This window comes from Thalassophryne amazonica, chromosome 10 (assembly GCF_902500255.1).
Source record: "Thalassophryne amazonica chromosome 10, fThaAma1.1, whole genome shotgun sequence".
In the NCBI taxonomy this organism is placed as follows: Eukaryota; Metazoa; Chordata; class Actinopteri; order Batrachoidiformes; family Batrachoididae; genus Thalassophryne; species Thalassophryne amazonica.
Window position 1 is genome coordinate 91996854 of NC_047112.1, and position 19671 is coordinate 92016524.

Sequence of the window (19671 nt, forward strand, 5' to 3'; positions counted from 1 at the left end):
GTCTCACTCAGGAATTGAACCAAGAATCTTCTCTCATAAGCCTGCTCCTTCATAGGCTAAAGACCCCCACTTAATCAACAGGCAGATGAATCCGTCCAGGCAACACGGTCCTAGTCCTTTCTCTGTGGAGTTTGCATGTTCTCCCCGTGTTTGTGTGGGTTCCGTTTGGGTGCTCCGGCTCCCTGCCAGGTTAGGTGAATTGGGATCTTTAAATTCACCATAGGTCCGAGTGAGAGTTTGAATATGTTTGTCTTTCTATGTATGTGGTACCCTGACGAGGGTGTTACCCTGAATTGAAATTGACCCTTAATTGGAAAAAGCACGTATAGAAAATGAATGGATGAGAATTACTCTATAAAACCACAGATATTTAAATCACACCAAACCCATGGACCCATTGCTCACTGCAAAGGAGCACAACAGAAAGCTGAAAGCAAAAAGAGGATTTATGCTCTGCATCGGTTGCTGGAACCCCGCCGACCACCTCAGTTTAGGTGATCTATCTTTGGAAGCCCAAACATCTCCCTGCAGCACGCAGAGGTGCGTTCTCACCCCCCTTTTGCTCGTGCAGCAGATGGGATTACCCCTCACACCAACACATCCTCTGATTAACACTCCTCGGGTTCATCATTAACTGGAATACTCTGCGTCTTTGTCAGCTTCTCTCAATACATCACAGGCATCAAACATTATGTCTGTTCCCTCACAATACAACCACATGCTACACATTTAGCCTCTTTGAAAAATGTCCTGAGTGATGATGAAAAAGTTACACACATTCATCTGAAAACACCAGTATCTTTTTTTCTCAGTCTGATTTAAACTGAGTTATTTTCCTGAGGTGTCGGAGCCAAAAGCAGTTGTGAGTATACGGGGCTTTCATCCCTGAATCAGCTGGAGTAGGTTCTGAGTGAAACCTGGCCTCATAAATCATTTCTATTTTTAAAGCTTGGCTTTATCCTAGAGAACTGTGGGAAAGAACAGGATGAAGTGTTTCCTGGGCCAAGATGTTGCATGTTAGTCACTTTAGAAAGGATTTCTTCTTTTAGCTGCATCTAGATTTTCAACAATATGCAGTGTTGTACAAAGGTTTTAGACGCGTTTCATGTGCCAGCATGCAGATGTGAAGCAATACACAGAGGTGGAGAGCTATACAATAAATGGGATTTAGAACTTGTGTTTGGGCTTTGTGACGTCATAAGGCTGATTCTTGAATTGACAGGATGAGATGGAAGCAAAAGAAATAAGATGAAATAAATGGATTTTGAATCAGATCCAGATCTGTGTCAAAATTCTGCAAACTCTTTCCTGACCGAAGGATCATCGTACCACATGAATTGTTCAAAATCCATTTGAAATATCTTCCAGACAGACAAACAAAGAGGACAACAAAAGAATATGGGAGGCATCTGAGGGCTGATGCACATAGTGATGTCATCATGATGTCTCTTATACCACCAAATGACAAATGTTAGCTGATTAATACAATGTTTGGGTCACTTTAGCAGCCATATGTGTTTTCCAGACAATCATAATTTCATGATGTCTTTGTGGTGTTATCATAAGATCACTTATACCATTTGATTTCAAATGATTTGCTGATTGGTATAAACTTATCTGTAACCCTATGGGCTGTGGAAATATCCTGGCTATTGTTTTTTTGTTGTTGTTGCTGTTGTTTTTGTTTTTTTGTTTTTTCCAGGCTATATTTTTGTTTACCTTAACCTTTGCCCAATCTCCAAATGCTAATATTCTGGTGATAGTCACCCAAGGAATACTCTTAGCAAGTTTGGTGAAAATCTGTTCACCTGTTTCTGAGTTATTTTGCACACAGACAGACATTCATTCATGAGCAGTTACAATATCGTGCACTACTGCTGGCAGAGTAACACATTAGAAAAACACATAGGTCTACCTGGATAACAATCGCCAAACTTTACTGCCTCTACAAACTGTCAGAGGTCATATTTTAAATGTGAATCTGTAGCTTATGCAGTATTTGTACACATCTTTAAGACGTAATAAGACCAAGATAAACTCATAAAAGTAAAAAGAAAAAATTTTTGAATTGAATTTAGATATGCTTCAAAATCTCATCGAGTCTTCCCTTCACTCTAAGGACCTTCACACCATACAAATCGGTCAAAATCCTTATTTTGCTGAATCTTCGGGGGCATCGTGTGCACAAGGAGACATGGTTGATCACATAACCTCCACCCTCCCATGTTAGTGGCAGTAACAGGCTCTAAACTAACAGATGAGGGGAGCCTATGGGGCCTGTGCATGCATCATATATGTATTTGTGTCCCTCGTTCATGAATCTAATGGTCCTGTCGCACCTTGACGATTTAGCCTGTGTATGCCAAGGTATTAAAAATTTGGCGAATACGCAGGCATATGTCGAATACGTTATGGTTAAGTTATTTATAAGTTAAAAGCACGTTGAACCACACCGGTATACGTCATAGTATGGTAAGGTCTTTGAAAAATTTTGTGCATGCACCATATTTTCGACACATGTATCTTAGGCTTTATGTCTAAGATGTCTCATACATGCATGTATGAGACATACATATCAAATCAAATCAATTTTATTTATATAGCGCCAAATCACAACAAACAGTTGCCCCAAGGCGCTTTATATTGTAAGGCAAAAGCCATACAATAATTACAGAAAAACCCCAACGGTCAAAACGACCCCCTATGAACAAGCACTTGGCGACAGTGGGAAGGAAAAACTCCCTTTTAACAGGAAGAAACCTCCAGAAGAAATTTATCTGTAAACACCAACACACGACACACCTCACATTAACATGTTGATTTACATAGAATTAATCAACCAATCAGTGTAGCGGAGGCACATTTTACCCAGAATGCCATCTGTCTATGTTTGTTACAAAACTTCAGAATTAGTGCATTCTTTATTCAACATTAAAATATATATGTTATATCTTAACTTTGCACAAATGACAGAATTGACGTTAATGGAGTTATTCTATCAGTATTCATTTTATTTATAAACCAAACCATAAGTCAGCACTGCTTTATTTTCCAAGACCTCGGCCTGATGGCAGTGCTGTGACTGGATAGAGTTGAGCTTTCTGGCTCTTCTCAGTTGTGTCTGTGCTGGAAGCCATGTAGTAAACTGGTGCTTCCAGCAGGGGGCAGGATGCTGAAAGACAAAAGTGCTGATTCATTGTTTGGGTCTCTTGTCACGTTTGATGCTTCCAAAAGCGATCGCAGTGTTAAAACTCAAAATCAGCTTGTTAGTAGTTGCAACTATAGACAATACTGGAATTTATTGGTTATCTGCAACTTCCAATACTTTTTTGGGTGGTTTATCGTTTTATCTTTATCTAAGATAATTTTTCAGTTATCTGATTATCTGGTATCGAAGTTAATTTTTAGTTATCTGTGCCCACCACTGCTGTCAGATCATCCAGAAATGCTCTGATGGGGGGCTGCCGCATACCTGATTTGGTGAGTGGGCTTCTCCACTGCACCTCTGCTGACTTCACCAGCATATTCATGGCTAAGGCAAACAATGTCACAGAAATGGTGCATCCAGTGATAATGCCCTTCTCAAGCTGATGAAATGCAGATATTACTGTTCCAGAGGTGACTCTCAAACTGAAGCAGCTGTAATAGTCCAGTATGATGTAACATCTACGAGGGGTAATTACAGGGTAATAACCAGCAAAACTGCTAATCAATATCCTATGGACCAGAAACAATCAACTAAATTTGTCTACTGGAGTAAAAGTTGGATTACTGAACGTAGGAAGGGTGTTGAAAGACCACAGACCATGTCCTACCTTGCAAGGGAACGCAATAAAAAAACACAAGACTTTACATGAGATCACTGTTTGCTCTCTCCGGTGTTTGCACATGCACAGTGCGCGACGTAATCAGCACGTAGACGCTTGTAGCTCTGCTTCAACAGCACAGAACCCTCACGAGTCACGACAGCCGACCAAAATAACGAACAGGTTTGATTTTCATCCGACCATATGATTCCCCATCGGGAGGTGGTCGTGAGATGTTAAACGCAGCTCGTTACTCCATGTAGACTGCATGACGCAGGACGCACTATTAAGCTGAAACTCTGCGCGATCCAAAAATTTCTCGCACAAGTGAAAAATCGGCTGAAAAAGGGCCAAAAATCGCACAGTGTAAGCCCAGGTGGTGCACTGGTGAGTTAACAATACCGTTCTCATTTTAACTAACTAACTTTTTCTTTCTATTATAAGCCACCCAATTTTCACAGTCAGTCAGCACATAAATGCTGGCGGTTTGTGGGCCGGTTGGATATGAAACTCCCAGTCTGAACAATGTTCGTAGCACGCCCCTGGGGGTAAGAGTATGGTTAGTAATAGAGTTTAAAAAAAAAAAAACGTCACGAAAACTTGAATCTTTTTGTGACGGGAGCACAAAAAAAACGTGAGACTGGGTTGTATATGTCTCATACATCCTACGTACGCGGGCAATAAGTTGTATTTAAGTTATGTGATTGCTGACACACGTTACTTGTAAGTTACTCATAAGTCCAAATATGCTGAGATCATGTCTAGCATACCCAAAACTTATTTCTAACCTATGGGTTACTTGCTTTGAACCTATGTGTAATTTATCCCCAACACATATTAACACATGTTGACGTATTTGACGTGTTCTGGATGACCACAGAACTAACTGAACGTGTCCCCTACCGTACAGTGGCGTATTGGCAAGATTTCTGATGTGTCGACATATGGTGACTAAATTGCCAAGGTGTGGCAGGCCCTTAACTGTAACATATCCATGGTGACTGTTTTTAGGTTTTCTCACATTCTCTTTCATGTTTCGTGCATGTGACTCATGCACACGTTCACCGTATCCCTCCCCATTGTAATGAAAACAAACCTGCAGGTGTCCTCTGGGCTCACTGTCAGGTTTTCACCTTCAGACACTGCCATATTCATCAGAAAGTTGGCTGCAGATTTAGAACTCTTCAGGAACATGATCCTGTTTTAGCTTTCTGATTCATTTGATGGCGAGTAGATGAAAAATAAAGAACGCAAGAGTGGTGTAGGCCACGCATAGGTCAGCCAGCCCGGCCCAGGCAGATATCTTTGTTGCAGTCATTTGCATGCATTAGTGTTGTCTGACAGTCTGATTTGGAATTGTCCTCTCCCAGTGGCGTTCGTCCATGGCAGTTATAGCAGAGAGTATTTGGGTTAGCAGGGATAATCCACTCAGGCCAAAAGAGGATTGGAGATTCTCTCAGGCTTTGACGACTTGTGAGCTGGTATTTATTTCACATCGCAAGAACAAGACTGTTTGTGTCACTGCCAGGGCGGCCACCATGTCCCTGGCAGCATAATGGGTAATTGCTGTTGTGATAGAGGAAGCGAAGAAGGTAAGGAGGCATGAGAAACAGGGGGAGGGGTGAGCGCTGGGGACGCTTTGGAGTCTTTGCTCCTTATCTCAGATCCCAGGGTTTAGAGAGATGATGTGATAGCTGAGGCCACACTGAAAGAGACAAGGATGCCGCAGTGCTAATGAGCGTCCTCTGAGCTCAGGGATCCTCTCCAACTTCTTAATGCAGATGAGGATCATTTCCAGAACTCCAAAGAAAAAGATAGTTGTTTGCAAGGCAGACATATATAAAAAATGGAAAGAATTTTAGGAGGGATGAGTGTACCTTTGTAAACACTTTTCCCTATATGGAGTGTACTTCCCTGGTATTTGCACTTAATTGGCTCTCTTACCTTGGCACGAAAAGCCCAGGACCACCCCGGTGAGTGAGACAGGCGATTTCTATCACGCTTCCCTGCCCCTAACCTCACACAGCGCAGATAGTGACCTTAACATTCAAACTTGGACATTAAAACTCCAAGCAGCAATTTCTAAGACTTAAGACAACTCTTAACCCCGGGAGAAATAATCAGAAGCACGGATCTTTCAACCATGTTCTTACGTTCTGTTGTCATCTTCTGTGTCGGCTACAAGTCCTATACTTGATATTGATTGGTTTGTAAACGTGTGCGTCTGACACTGAATTGTTGGCAAGTCAGTGCAAGATTTAATGCATCCTCTCAAGTTCACTTTTACTTCTTCTTCAGACCAAATCACAATTCAAAACTTTGACTCCTCTTATCCCCATGTGCTCCCACAGATAACTGTTACTACATCTGTTTCTTTTCTTCTTCGACTGTCTAATAGGAGCAATCGGAGTAGCGTCAATACTATGAGGTCTTCCTCATTACTTCGCTCCTCAGATTAAAAAAACAATGACGTTTTGCTCATTTCAAGCAAATATGAATAAATGTCTTTACCAAACAGAACGTGTTCGAATGACACCAAGCACTGACAAAATTAACGTGTTCCCACACGTTGCTAGCAAAGATGCATTGTTGACCAGCAAAACAGAATGCAAACAATAATGCAACTACATTTTTTTCTCCCATTGTCTAATGGGTGACAGTAACCCTCCTCAACTTCCTGTAATTTGTCCAAAAGTCCAAACTATGCAAAAATTGATTTCACACAGCAAATGATCCAGACCATGGTTGAGTTTAATCCAAAACAAGACAACCTGTTTTGGTCATACCAAATTTTGGTACTTTGGTCTGGACTGTGGTCCAAGGCAGCTTTCACACTTGCTATTGGTTTACAGTAAACTGAAATGTTTGAAGGTCAAGACCAGACAAGGTAGGTATGAAAGTACCCTTTTACATATAGTGACCCCATACTGCCTGTGACCCCTGTCTCAAAAAACTACTCTAACCCACAATCTAGATTTCTATCTGGATTCCGACCAAATTGCATTTGCAGACAATCTGTTATGTGCCTCACATATAGCTAGTTCTTTAAGAAATGTGGCCACACTTCTGAGTTATGTACAAAAATATCCATCCATCCATTTTCTATACCCGCTTACTCCAGTTAAGGGTGACGGGGGGCTGGAGCTTATCCCAGCAATTCATAGGGTGAGAGGGAGGGTACACCCTGGACAAGACGCCTGTCCATCGCAGGACTGAAGAAAAATATATTTTAAAATGTTCCCTCACCCATAATGTTAAAAGATGAGCTCAATTATCTGCTGATTACCTGCTGCAGAAGGTAAAATGTCTTCAGAAATGCAGCGCTATATTATGCGCGTCACCTTTTCCATATGCATGCATTCTGCAAGTAGTTGCTCATGTTCAGGTCTAATTCTTTTGAAGCGTCTTTAAGGAGCTGACATTTGTAGGATTTTCCATCTGCGCACAGCTATAATTCCTTTGATGGCTGGTGGTGACGTGAGGAGAGTCTGTGCCACTCCACATTGCAGTGCTGCTTCGCTCCTCTGCTGGTGATGGAAATATTACTCTGTCCGATCACATCACTCAGTAAAGTGCTGCGCGGACATGTTTGATAGCATTCAGTTTACTCACCAAACGATGACGTGTAACTCACACAGCCGTACATACAGGTAGGCACAGCCACGTGCACGAGTACTTGCACAGAAAACATGCTGAGATCAATAGTAGCTGCTTCAGTTTTATGTTTCTAACTGAGAATCAAGTGAGCTATAACACTTCCTCCAACAGGAAATCATTTTCTGCCTGAAATAAGGACTGTGCGCACGAGGCTGTCTTATGGAGATAATATAGATTTTCAAGTGATTTTGTGCCCCAACAGGCACTTGAGACCATTGGGTGACTGATATAATATTGTTTCTGTGATGATGGTTATGCTTTTACATACTGTCCATTTTTCTAAAGGGGTCATAATGTGCAAAATCATTTCATGTAAAACATCCACAAAGACTCAATTTTCTATGTAGAAGCAATCAACCTTTAGGCCGGAAAAAAACAGTTATGACAGACGGAATCAATGCGTCGGAATGCTCAGGGCCGAGCATCAGCCCACCCCTGTTTCTGAAGAAAGTTGATTAAAAGTCCACCTGAAATATTACTATTATTATTTTGTGATCCCAACACATTGCCAAAAGCAAAATAATGAGTTTTCACCACGTTTTTCTCTTTGCTTCTGCATTTTACCTGTGATGATGTCATCATTGCACAGTGGTAGTAGTTTATGTTGAAATGCGCTGTTATTTTGAAAGAGTCTTGCACAAGAAAACAGGAAATGTTCTGGGACGATTGCTAGCTTTTTGAATTTATGATTCATCCACCTCCAGTGCTGTACTTTTCAAAACCCTGGAACTGGAAAAGATGGATCCAGAGATTTGAGAGAGTCACATGACAGTGATGTCAATTTGAAAGTTTGCGGTCCGAGGTTTGCGGCACACACTGTGATGGATTGAGTAAACTGACTAGAATAGATTTAATTAAGTTGTCCAGGAGTGAAAATGCTCTAATTCAATGGATTTGGGGCTGAGTGGACGACCATTGACTGCTCGTGTGCACCGCGCCTCACGTCACCTCCTACAGTCTGCTGCTGCAGATGGAATTGTGTTGTAACGGTTTTTCTGCAGACGACATGAGAAAGCATCTTAATGTCGACTGGAACGTCCACTGGCAAGTTACAAACAAGTACAGGACAAAACAAATGTGCATCGGTAAAGTTTTCTCTCTGAGCATGTACACGACTTCCCAATGGACTTGGCAGAAATCACCTGACATCAGCTGACGAGGAACACATTGAACGAATGAGAAAATAATTTGTACAGGACAAAAATAGACACAAATAGGGGAGTTATTTATGATTTAATTTTCCTTTGTGTCAGGAACTGTGGTGACAGGGACACCAATGCAGACTCATGACTCAGATGGAGAAGTAAAAGGTTTGATCAAAAAACAGGCTTAGGTCGGTGCAAAGGATGAGAATCAGACAGGCGGCGGTACAAGATGGTCGTAAGGCAGAGGCATGGTCAGTAAACAAGCAGGAGGTACATAGGAGGTGGTAAAAATGGAGTAAAAAAAACAGGCTGGTTTCAGGCACGGAGAAGCAAGATAACTGGCTGAGACAAAAATATGGTCAAGGACAAGCAGAGGTCGAGAATGGCAAAAAATACAGACTAAGACAAGAAATAGGAGGCTTGGAATGAGACAGGATGCACAACAAACTAGCAGTGAGCTGCGGAGAAGATGGGGCTTAAAAGCAGAGGTTAATCAGGGTGTGATTAGATGCAGGTGCAGGGAAGAAGGCTGGACGAGACGAGTGGAGTGACAGGTGGGCGTGTCAGACAAAAGCAGCAAAAACAGGAATGTGACAGTGACTGAACAAATGTTAAACAATTAGGAAATAATGATACCTAAAATACAAACGTGAGGAAAACAGAATGAAACAACATTCAAATGAAAGAACAAATGAAAAAGCAGAAACGGAACAACAGAAAATTAAAGGCTGGATGTAAACTAGAGGAGAACTCAACAAGTGGCCGAAGTGTAACAGATAAATCTGAGGGACTAATGTGCTCAAAATAGAGTGACTGAATAACCAGAAAATAAAGGACGAAGACTAAACTAGAACAGAACTTAACGTGGCTGAAGTATAACAGATAATATAACCAATACTAAAGTGGAAAAACAGAAAATAAACACTCAGGGTCGGACAGAAGGACAAACAGAGGGAAACAGATGAAGACTGGGGGACAAAACCTGATTCTGGGCAGGTCCAGGGCCAAAGCATGACACTTTGTGATGAAATCAGACATTTTCTTGAAATGGGCGTTCCAATGAACGTAATAATGGCCGTGTTTGTGCATCGACTCACATCCTCTTCTACCAAAATGTCACGTGGAACACATGGGGAACTCAGAGGTTTTGATACATAAGATAAAATCATTTCTGGACTTCTTCTTGCTTTGTAAATCACACCCACGAAGCCAGTGTGTGCTTGGGCTGACGTGTCCACACAGTCTGTGGGAGGAATGCTGTTCACATTTTAGATTACTCCTCCTCTCTCTGGAAAGTGGGTGTGGCAACTGGCAAGCAGCAGCTTCTTTCCATTTAAAGAGACAGTCATAGAAAAAGGTTGGTTTGTAAAGTATTTCTCCCTTGTGTACGCCCTTACGCTATTTGGACCTCAAAGAGGTAGTGTGATGAAATTTCTCCTTGGCTTGGCCTGCTCTGTGTAATTCCCAAAGTGTGCCTCAGACCCCATAGTGGACTGTGAGGGTACTGCAGGAATGCTGTAAGAGGTCATTAAAATAAATAAAAACATTATTTATTTTGTATTTTATCATAAAATTTTAAATTAAATTACCTAATTGTATTTTTGGTCATTTTTTTTATATACGGTATATCCACTTGGAACTATACAGAGTCCCACTTTATTAGGTGGACTACAGTCCATTTGTTTGGTTTAATTGTGTTCAGACCTCCACCATCTGAAAAAAAACAGGCCAACTAGATAAGATATGAAAGCATCCTTTGATATCTGATTTTTTTTTTTTTTTTTTTTTTAATGCATCACTTTGGTATCTGTGGGTTATTTATTTGGTGGGAGGAGGTTGGTTGTTTGCATTTTGTTTTGTTTTATCAAACATTCACAGGCTGGTTTTATATTAAATATAGAGGAGCTGTCTTATCTGTCCTCCACCTGCCCTCTTTTAAATTATTTATTTCATGTTTTATTGTTGTTGCTATATTGTACATATAAATCAGTTCAAGACAGAGTGACTAACATTGGCTTGGTATAAAGGTGTTTATGTATGACTTCTTTAAACTACACGTTAATATTAATATGCTCATAAAGGTAGCATTTTCGCCTCGTTTTCCACTACACTTTGGCTGACACTTTACTGAAATGCACATATTAGTAAAACAAGATCTTACCTGAACATTTTAAAGTAGACCTGCATTGAAATAAATGTGGTCAGATTTCAGAAAGAAATAGCTGATATGTATTTATAAGACCCCTGTGAATGCAGTAAAGTAAATCTGTAAGCCCAAATTTGTAATTCAGCGGAGAAATCTTCGTTTAAAAATGACAAATTTTCAGCTAACATTTAGCCCTCTGTGAAAACAGTTTCAGTCCGATCCCGCATTGAAATTGATTTTATCTGTTAGTAATGTTACTTATACACGTCCTGGTTTCAACATCCAAAAGTAAGCTGCAATGAATGTGAGATACAGATCTGTGTGCTCAGATCAGCAACGGCATCGACAGCGGGCGCCGTTCTTCCTCTCCCGCTCTCTGCCTCCACTGCGCTTATTAAGTCTGCGGGCTCGTTAATGAGCTCGTTAACCGCCGACGCGGGCCACTCACACCGCCCGTGTCTGCTTTGCAGCCGGTGTTGTGCCCGATTCAGCGCACAACAGCGGCATCACCTCTCTGTCTACTGAATGGAGCTGCAGCACACTTGGCACAAGTCCTGAGATTACGCTCGCTGGTTTAATGCGAAGCGGCCGGTACACCTGTTGCTGCAAGGACAGACTTCTTGCGGCAAAATCCACAGCACCGCACATCTCGGCAATCAGAGCCCCAGAGCTCCATGGACGCTGAGAGAGGTTTATATATTTTTAATGACTGGGATTCTTTGCGGGTCTCGCCTCCATATCCCGCGATGGTACCGGAGGCGAAAGACAGTAGATTTTCATTGCGACACCACTCAATCAAACGGGCGTATGACAAAGTCCCCCAAAATAATTTTCAAGCACAAATAAAAGAAATGTGTACTCACCAAACGTGCCGCAAGACAATATGAAGTTTTTAAAAAAGTAGATCCTTCCACAAACTGACGTAAATCCACAAATTACAATTGGCGCAATGCATGCTGGGAGAGGGTCTTGTCCGTGACGTCTCGGCAGCATCCATGATGAGAGGGACAATTTGCGGAGGGCTAAATATTAGCTGTAAATTTGTCATTTTCAAATGAAGATTTCTCCGTTGAATGACAGATCTGGGCTTCCAGATTTACTTTACTACATTCAGAAGGATCTCATGTGTAAATGTAAGTCATTTTTTGTTCAAAAAATCTGACTGCATTTTTTTCAATGCAGGTCTCCTTTAAGCTTTGTCTTTCATAGTGCAGATGAAGCTGCTCTTTGGTGTAGGTGTTGAACTACTGGTATAAAGGCCATGAAAAAGAACAATTTTACTCTCATCAGTCCACAAAATATTCCTCCATTTCTCTTTAGGCCAGTTGATGTGTTATTTGGCAAATTGTAACCTCTTCTGCACATGTCTTTTATTTAACAGAGGGACTTTGCGGGGGATTCTTGCAAATAAATTAGCTTCACACAGGCGTCTTCTAACTGTGACAGCACTTACAGGTAACTCCAGACTGTCTTTGATCATCCTGGAGCTGATCAGTGGGTGAGCCTTTGCCTTTCTGGTTATTCTTCTATCCATTTTGATGGTTGTTTTCCATTTTCTTCCATGCGTCTCTGTTTTTTTTTGTCCATTATAAAGCATTGGAGATCATTGTAGATGAACAGCCTATAATTTTTTGCACCTGCGTATAAGTTTTCCCCTCTCCAATCAACTTTTTAATCAAACTACGCTGTTCTTCTGAACAATATCTTGAACGTCCCATTTTCCTCAGGCTTTCAAAGAGATAAGCATGTTCAACAGGTGCTGGCTTCACCCTTAAATAGGGGACACCTGATTCACACCTGTTTGTTCCACAAAATTGATAAACTCACTGACTGAATGCCACACTATCTTTTACTAATAGCCCAATTTCATAGCCTTAAGAGTGTGCATATCATGAATGCTTGGTCTTGTTGGATTTGTGAGAATCTACTGAATCTACTGGTACCTTGTTTCCCATGTAACAATAAGAAATATACTCAAAACCTGGATTAATCTTTTTAGTCACATAGCACTACTATTATTCTGAACACTACTGTAGGTACTGGGATTGGCTGGGTAGGTAAGCTGGGATGGACTGACATCCTGTTACACTATCAAGGGATGAGATCCACCTTATAAGTCAGCAGCAAAAACTTGATATCTGCTCCTACAAGGAGCCAAGTGAAGGGAAGCCAAGGCTGTACATACACGTGTGGGTTTTTTAATGATTAAAACCATCTTGAGCAGAGGGGGATGAGTCAGTGACATCACCTTTTGAAATTTTGGGTTGAAATGAAAACTTTCTGGATCTAATTAGAGATGGTTGCTCTTCATGGCAGGCCATTTTACAGTACAGCACAATGGCTGCTATCCTCTTGTTTTTCTGAGCCAGTGTTGAAACAGAACCTCGGTTTGATCCATTTCATGAAAACTCAGTTAATGTTTATGTGGATGGCTCTGCAGAGACCGTCATGAAGACAGGCCGGTGTTACTCCTGCCTCTGATGACGCATCAGTTCAAAGCCTTTATGGATTACAGATGGAGAGAAATTCTCTATTGTCCTCTTGAATTCACACAAATGCTTCCTCTTTTAATACTGCCATTGAGTCAAGAGATTTTTATGATGTGCAGCATCATTTTGTGCATTCATAAGCGCGTGTGTGTTGAAGCGATTACATCTTGACGTGGATCAGAGAAGTGGAAAGGAGAAATTATGTATGGCAAAAACATTCAGATGATTTCTGTTTTATATTCTAAATTCATGTGACAAATCCTATATTCTATGATGCGCATTTTCATACATTTGTATTCAATCATCTATGAAGGATGTTAAACCAAGCCTGTCTCTCAATAGAAAATGATGAGAGGTTTTGGTGCGTTCTCTCAGAGGCGGTGTGGGGTCGTGTAAGTGTTGCTGTTCGACTGTTGAGCTCAGATAAGCCGCCTTTGTGTGAAGCAATTCCAATATAGATATCTGTTAGTCTGCAGTAAGCCCTTGGCTGAAAGAGATGCTGAAATCTGCTCATGTTACGTTTGGAATTTTGTCCTTTTATTTAGACATTAACAGGATTATTCCCCAGAGGCACAAACACTGTTTGGTGCAGGATTATTGTTGCGCCCTGTGCCATCTATTCGTTGTCGTAGCTCATGAATGAAAAATAATGCACTGCTTTACTAATTACTCATGTTAAAGCATCATTAGATGAAGGTGTTTAAGCACAAGATCTTACTTCTGGATTTGATATACGATGGTACAATAAACATTAACAGTAATATACAGTACAAATATGTAGAAGTACAGTTGCGGGCACAAGTTTATATACACCGGGGATAAAATCTTTCACATTCCATTTTCTGCAAATGCATGAATTCCATTTTATCAAAGAAGATATGCATTAGTCGTTTTGACCATTGGGTTTTTACGTAATTATTGTATGGCCTTGCCTTACAATATAAAGCGCCTTGGGGCAACTGTTTGTTGTGATTTGGCGCTATATAAATAAAATTGATTGATTGATTGATATACTCAGGATTTTGTGATAAATTCCTGTCATAATATGGCTTGCTGTGCAGTTAGTTGTCTTAACGTATCATCTAAGAACTCTGTGACAATATTAATGGCGAGTGAAATTCTCACATTGTTTAATTAGATGTGTTAGTGACATTAGCACTTGTGAGAACTTTTTTCAGCTAACAGTAGCATGATGATTTTAAGTTCCGAACCCACACCCAAGCAATCCATTATGAAAACTACCACTCAGTCCTCAAAAAATATGCTTTAATAAAACACCTGAACCAAGATGTTATCCCGTTAACTGTAGGTTCAGTAATGGACGGTAATATGGGGTGTGTTCGGGCTTCATTTGTCCTGCCCAGGTCACAAAGGGTAACGCCAACGCTACACCTCTTTACCCATTTATGAAATAGCCAGGATGTGATGGCTGTGTCATTAAATTTATTATTGACCACATCCTCGTGTATCTGCCTATCCCCTTTTTGTCATAATTTCAAGCAGAGAGCCCTTGGTGTTTCAACGCGCAAGTACTAGCATCCTTGCATAGATGCAACTCTATTTAAGTGTAGCAAGGTGAAGTCTGGATTGAAAAGATGTTCCTGCTAGCTTGGCAAACGGGGAATTCCCCTTTGGCTGACCTGGTAGAGTTTTGGTCTTCAATTCGTATCCCACCGCCGTCCTGGCCATAAAGATACAGTAGTGTTCAGAATAATAGTAGTGCTATGTGACTAAAAAGATTAATTCAGGTTTTGAGTATATTTCTTATTGTTACATGGGAAACAAGGTACCAGTAGATTCAGTAGATTCTCACAAATCCAACAAGACCAAGCATTCATGATATACACATTCTTAAGGCTATGAAATTGGGCTAAAAGGGGGTGTTCACAATAATAGTAGCATTTGCTGTTGACGCTACAAACTCAAAACTATTATGTTCAAACTGCTTTTTTTAGCAATCCTGTGAATCACTAAACTAGTATTTAGTTGTATAACCACAGTTTTTCATGATTTCTTCACATCTGCAAGGCATTAATTTTGTTGGTTTGGAACCAAGATTTTGCTCGTTTACTAGTGTGCTTGGGGTCATTGTCTTGTTGAAACACCCATTTCAAGGGCATGTCCTCATCAGCATAACGCAACATGACCTCTTCAAGTATTTTGACATATCCAAACTGATCCATGACACCTGGTATGCAATATATAGGCCCAACACCATAGTAGGAGAAACATGCCCATATCATGATGCTTCCACCACCATGCTTCACTGTCTTCACTGTGAACTGTGGCTTGAATTCAGAGTTTGGAGGTCGTCTCACAAACTGTCTGCAGCCCTTGGACCCAAAAAGAACAATTTTACTCTCATCAGTCCACAAAATATTCCTCCATTTCTCTTTAGGCCAATTGATGTGTTCTTTGGAAACTTGTAACCTCTTCTGCACATGTCTTTTATTTAACAGAGGGACTTTGCGGGGGATTCTTGCAAATAAATTAGCTTCGCACAGGTGTCTTCTAACTGTCACAGTACTTATAGGTAACTCCAGACTGTCTTTGATCATCCTGGAGCTGATCAATGGGTGAACCTTTGCCATTCTGGTTATTCTTCTATCCATTTTGATGGTTGTTTTCCGTTTTCTTCCATGCGTCTCTGTTTTTTTTTCCTTTCCATTTTAAAGCATTGGATATCATTGTAGATAAACAGCCTATAATTTTTTGCACCTGCGTATAAGTTTTCCCCTCTCTAATCAACTTTTTAATCAAACTACACTGTTCTTCTGAACAATGTTTTGAACGTCCCATTTTCCTCAGGCTTTCAAAGAGAAAAGCATGTTCAACAGGTGCTGGCTTCATCCTTAAATAGGGGACACCTGATTCACACCTGTTTGTTCCACAAAATTGATGAACTCACTGACTGAATGCCACACTACTATTATTGTGAACACCCCCTTTTCTACTTTTTTTTTTACTAATAGCCCAATTTCATAGCCTTAAGAGTGTGCATATCATGAATGCTTGGTCTTGTTGGATTTGTGAGAATCTACTGAATCTACTGGTACCTTGTTTCCCATGTAACAATAAGAAATATACTCAAAACCTGGATTAATCTTTTTAGTCACATAGCACTACTATTATTCTAAACACTACTCTAGGTCCTCCGGTCACAAACTGGTGTTGTCAGCAGGATGTGCGTAGTCACAGAACATGCTTAAATGCACCTGTGACTTCAGGACGAAGTCAAAAATGGTGGGGTAATATGTACCAAGATGAAGTCCGGATTAAAAAGATGTTCCTGCTAGCTTGGCTAGTGGGGAATTCCCCTTTGGCTGACCTGGTAGAGTTTTGATCTTCAGTTCGATCAGTCCGGTGTTCAAATCTCACCGCCGTCCCGGCCACAAAGATAGGTCCTCCAGTCACAAACGTAACAGCTCAATATTAACTATAAACTGATATCTAGACTTTGTGATGTGACTTAAGGTTGACTTCCTGTTTTCTATGTGTGCAGGTGTAAAGGAGCCTCTCACTATGGGCTCTCCACGGACAGGAAGCGACGCTCACAGGAGGGCGAATGCACCGACAGCACTTCAGAACTCACCATTGCCACTCTGCCCAGTGACAGCCCCACATCTGCCACTGTGGCCCTCTTGTCAGACGAGCCTGGTCTGGTCAATCCTGCCTTTGACCCCAACATGGAGGACAACAGCCAGTCAGGCAGCATGACTAGCCTGGCCACCCGCAGCAGTGCCAAGAAGAGTGAGTGTGAGTGAGTGAAAGAATGTTTGTGCCCTCAGTCCCAGATGACAGTTTTCTCACCACAGTCACGTCATCTCCTTATCCAAACTAGCTGCTGGTGGTCAATGACCAAACAATCATATCCACCTGCAGGTGGACTAGTTGAACCACAAATACTGTCTTTTGTTCACCCTAATGGTTTCTGATAGAAATCCTATTAGACAATTACCTCCGGTGCCTTGTTTTCTCACCAATCTATAAAATCTCTCCCTTTGTGGAAAACAGTAGCAAGAAAAAGAGAGAAAATCCCCATGAGGGCCAGTAGATTATTCATTTGAGGAGAAATAGAAGGAGATTTATGTGAGTGTGGGATAAATAAAGTGTAGTTAACTGAATGATGTCATTGTTCTCCACTCTATGCTTGCGAATCCGGCAATCACCAGTGTCACCTCATGCTCTGCGAATTTCAATGCACATGTACAGGCGGCTGGGACGCCACATTAGGCTGCACCAGCGTTTTAGCCCCAGCCAGCTGAGCACCACTCCTGCTGAACAAGCTGTCAGCAACAGAATGGGGCTGCACTTTTAAAGAATAATGTGGTTGTCAGGAGCCTTTGCGTCTTTGCAGGTCCATGGGAGGGGTGCTGCAGGTCGGCTCATGCAGCCGCACAACTGTCACAAGCAAAGTGCACAAGAACCATCTCCCTGGGAGACTCTCGGAGTCCACAGCATGCTACGTCACTGCTGCAGTTTATGTAATCTTGTAACAATCCTCAGCCAGGATTAGGTCTCAGAAGTAAAGTCTCACTGCTTATAGAATGTTGTTCCAAAAAGAGATTCAAGTTTTGTTGAAGGAACTCACTCACATTGCATCATCTGATGGTCTGGAGATAAATGTAGTCTGCAAGGAGCCATGTGATTGGCTGTCAGCAGGGGGATTCGGGCATGTCCAGGCATGTTGAGGGAGAACTTATCTATAAAGTTCCACTCTTTCTCCACTGTCTCCTTTGCAGTCAGAAATTTTGACCGTTCCTCAGTGAGGAGCCGATCCTTCAGGAGGTTGAATCGGGCTCTCAGTGTCCTGCGGAGGACCAAGAGCGGCAGCGCAGTCAACAATGACACCAGCGAGGACAGAGACAATGCCAGAAACGCCACTGTGCCACCAGAAGGTAACACAGAATCACATGAATCTACTTAAATATCCATTTTATAGTCACTGCATTTACCTATTTCTGTCACAGCTGTAGTGGTAGTGAAGGAAAAGGTCATCTATTTGCTGGAATCTTGATGTTTTGGTTGCCTGACTGTGTCAAATTGGACTTCAGTTGTAAAAGTGTCAGACAAAACCACAAAGGTAGGAGGAGGGGGTGCAGAGAGAAAAGATGAAGAAAGTTTTTTTTTTAATTAATGAACTTCTGACCAATTAGAAAGGAGAGGCAGGAGTTATGTAATCACTTCTGCCTGTTAAAGGCAAGTTATCTCAAAAAGTGATCAGCAGGTTTTGATTAAATTTTGAGAAGAGGTTTCTCTTGGGTCAGGGAATTATATAATGTTATTAAATACTAAATTAATGTCAAGTCTTATTACATTTTTGTCTTCATTAATCTATTTTTTCACATTATTGGATTAGATAGTTTTTCATTTGTCACTTCTTTAACATTGCTCTCTTATGACATCATAAAGAGGTGATGGGAAGAAATGTCAGGATTTATAAAAATGTCAGAGACAAAATGAGAAAACAAAATCCAAGAAATCACATTGTAGGATTTTTAAAGAATTTATTTGTAAATTATGTTGGAAAATAAGTATTTGGTCACCCACAAACATGCAGGATTTCTGGCTTTCACAGACCTGTAACTTCTTTAAGAAGCTCTTCTGTCCTCCACCTGTTACCTGTATTAATGGCACCTGTTTGAACTTATCTGTATAAAAGACACCTATCCACAGCCTCAAACAGTCAGACTCCAAACTCAACCGTGGCCAAGACCAAAGAGCTGTTGAAGGACACCAAGAAGAAAATTGTAGATGTGCACCAGGTTAGGAAGAATGAATCTACAATAGTCTAGCAGGTTGGTGTGAATAAATCAACTGTGGGAGCAATTGTAAGAAAATGGAAGACATACAAGACCACTGATAATCTCCCTTGATCTGGGACTCCACGCAAGATGTCATCCCGTGGGGTCAAAATGATCATGAGAACGTGAACAAAAATCCCAGAACTACATGGAGGGACCTGATCAATGACCTGCAGAGAGCTGGGACCAAAGTAACAAAGGCTACACACTACGCAGACAGGGACTCAAATCCTGCAGTGCCAGGCATGTCCCCCTGCTTAAGCCATTACGTGTCCAGGCCCATCTGAAGTTTGCCAGAGAGCATATGGATGATCCAGAAGAGGACTGAGAGAATATCATGTGGTCAGATGAAACCAAAATAGAACATTTTGGTAAAAACTCAACTCGTCATGTTTGGAGGAAGAAGAATGCTGAGTTGCAATCTAAGAACACCATATCTACTGTGAAGCATGGGGGTGGAAATATCATGCTTTGGGGCTGTTTTTCTGCAAAGGGGACAGGACGACTGATCCGTATTAAGGGAAGAATGAACATGGCCATGTATCGTGAGATTTTAAGCCAAAACCTCCTTCCATCAGTGAGAGCATCGAAGATGCAACGTGGCTGAGTCTTCCAGCATGACAA

At 41.3% G+C, this 19671-nt stretch overlaps 1 protein-coding gene and 1 long non-coding RNA gene across 7 annotated transcripts in view; one reads left to right on the forward strand and one right to left on the reverse strand.

Moving 5' to 3' along the window:
* Positions 1–19671, forward strand: part of lnx1 (ligand of numb-protein X 1) — a 111971-nt gene that overhangs the window by 63264 nt on the left and 29036 nt on the right. For 3 of the 6 annotated variants that reach the window (XM_034180507.1, XM_034180506.1, XM_034180510.1), the window contains 2 exons: positions 16746–16999; positions 17986–18141. In XM_034180507.1, coding sequence (XP_034036398.1) covers positions 16746–16999; positions 17986–18141 — 410 coding nt within the window. The remainder of the gene's footprint in view (positions 1–16745; positions 17000–17985; positions 18142–19671) is intronic. The other 3 variants (XM_034180509.1, XM_034180508.1, XM_034180511.1) reach the window with 1 other exon arrangement.
* On the reverse strand, positions 109–18804 carry LOC117519197. The gene is made up of 4 exons (XR_004563202.1): positions 18790–18804; positions 6869–6872; positions 4345–4348; positions 109–182 (listed from the first exon to the last, which is right to left on the reverse strand). It is a non-coding gene; the product is annotated as an uncharacterized LOC117519197 (long non-coding RNA).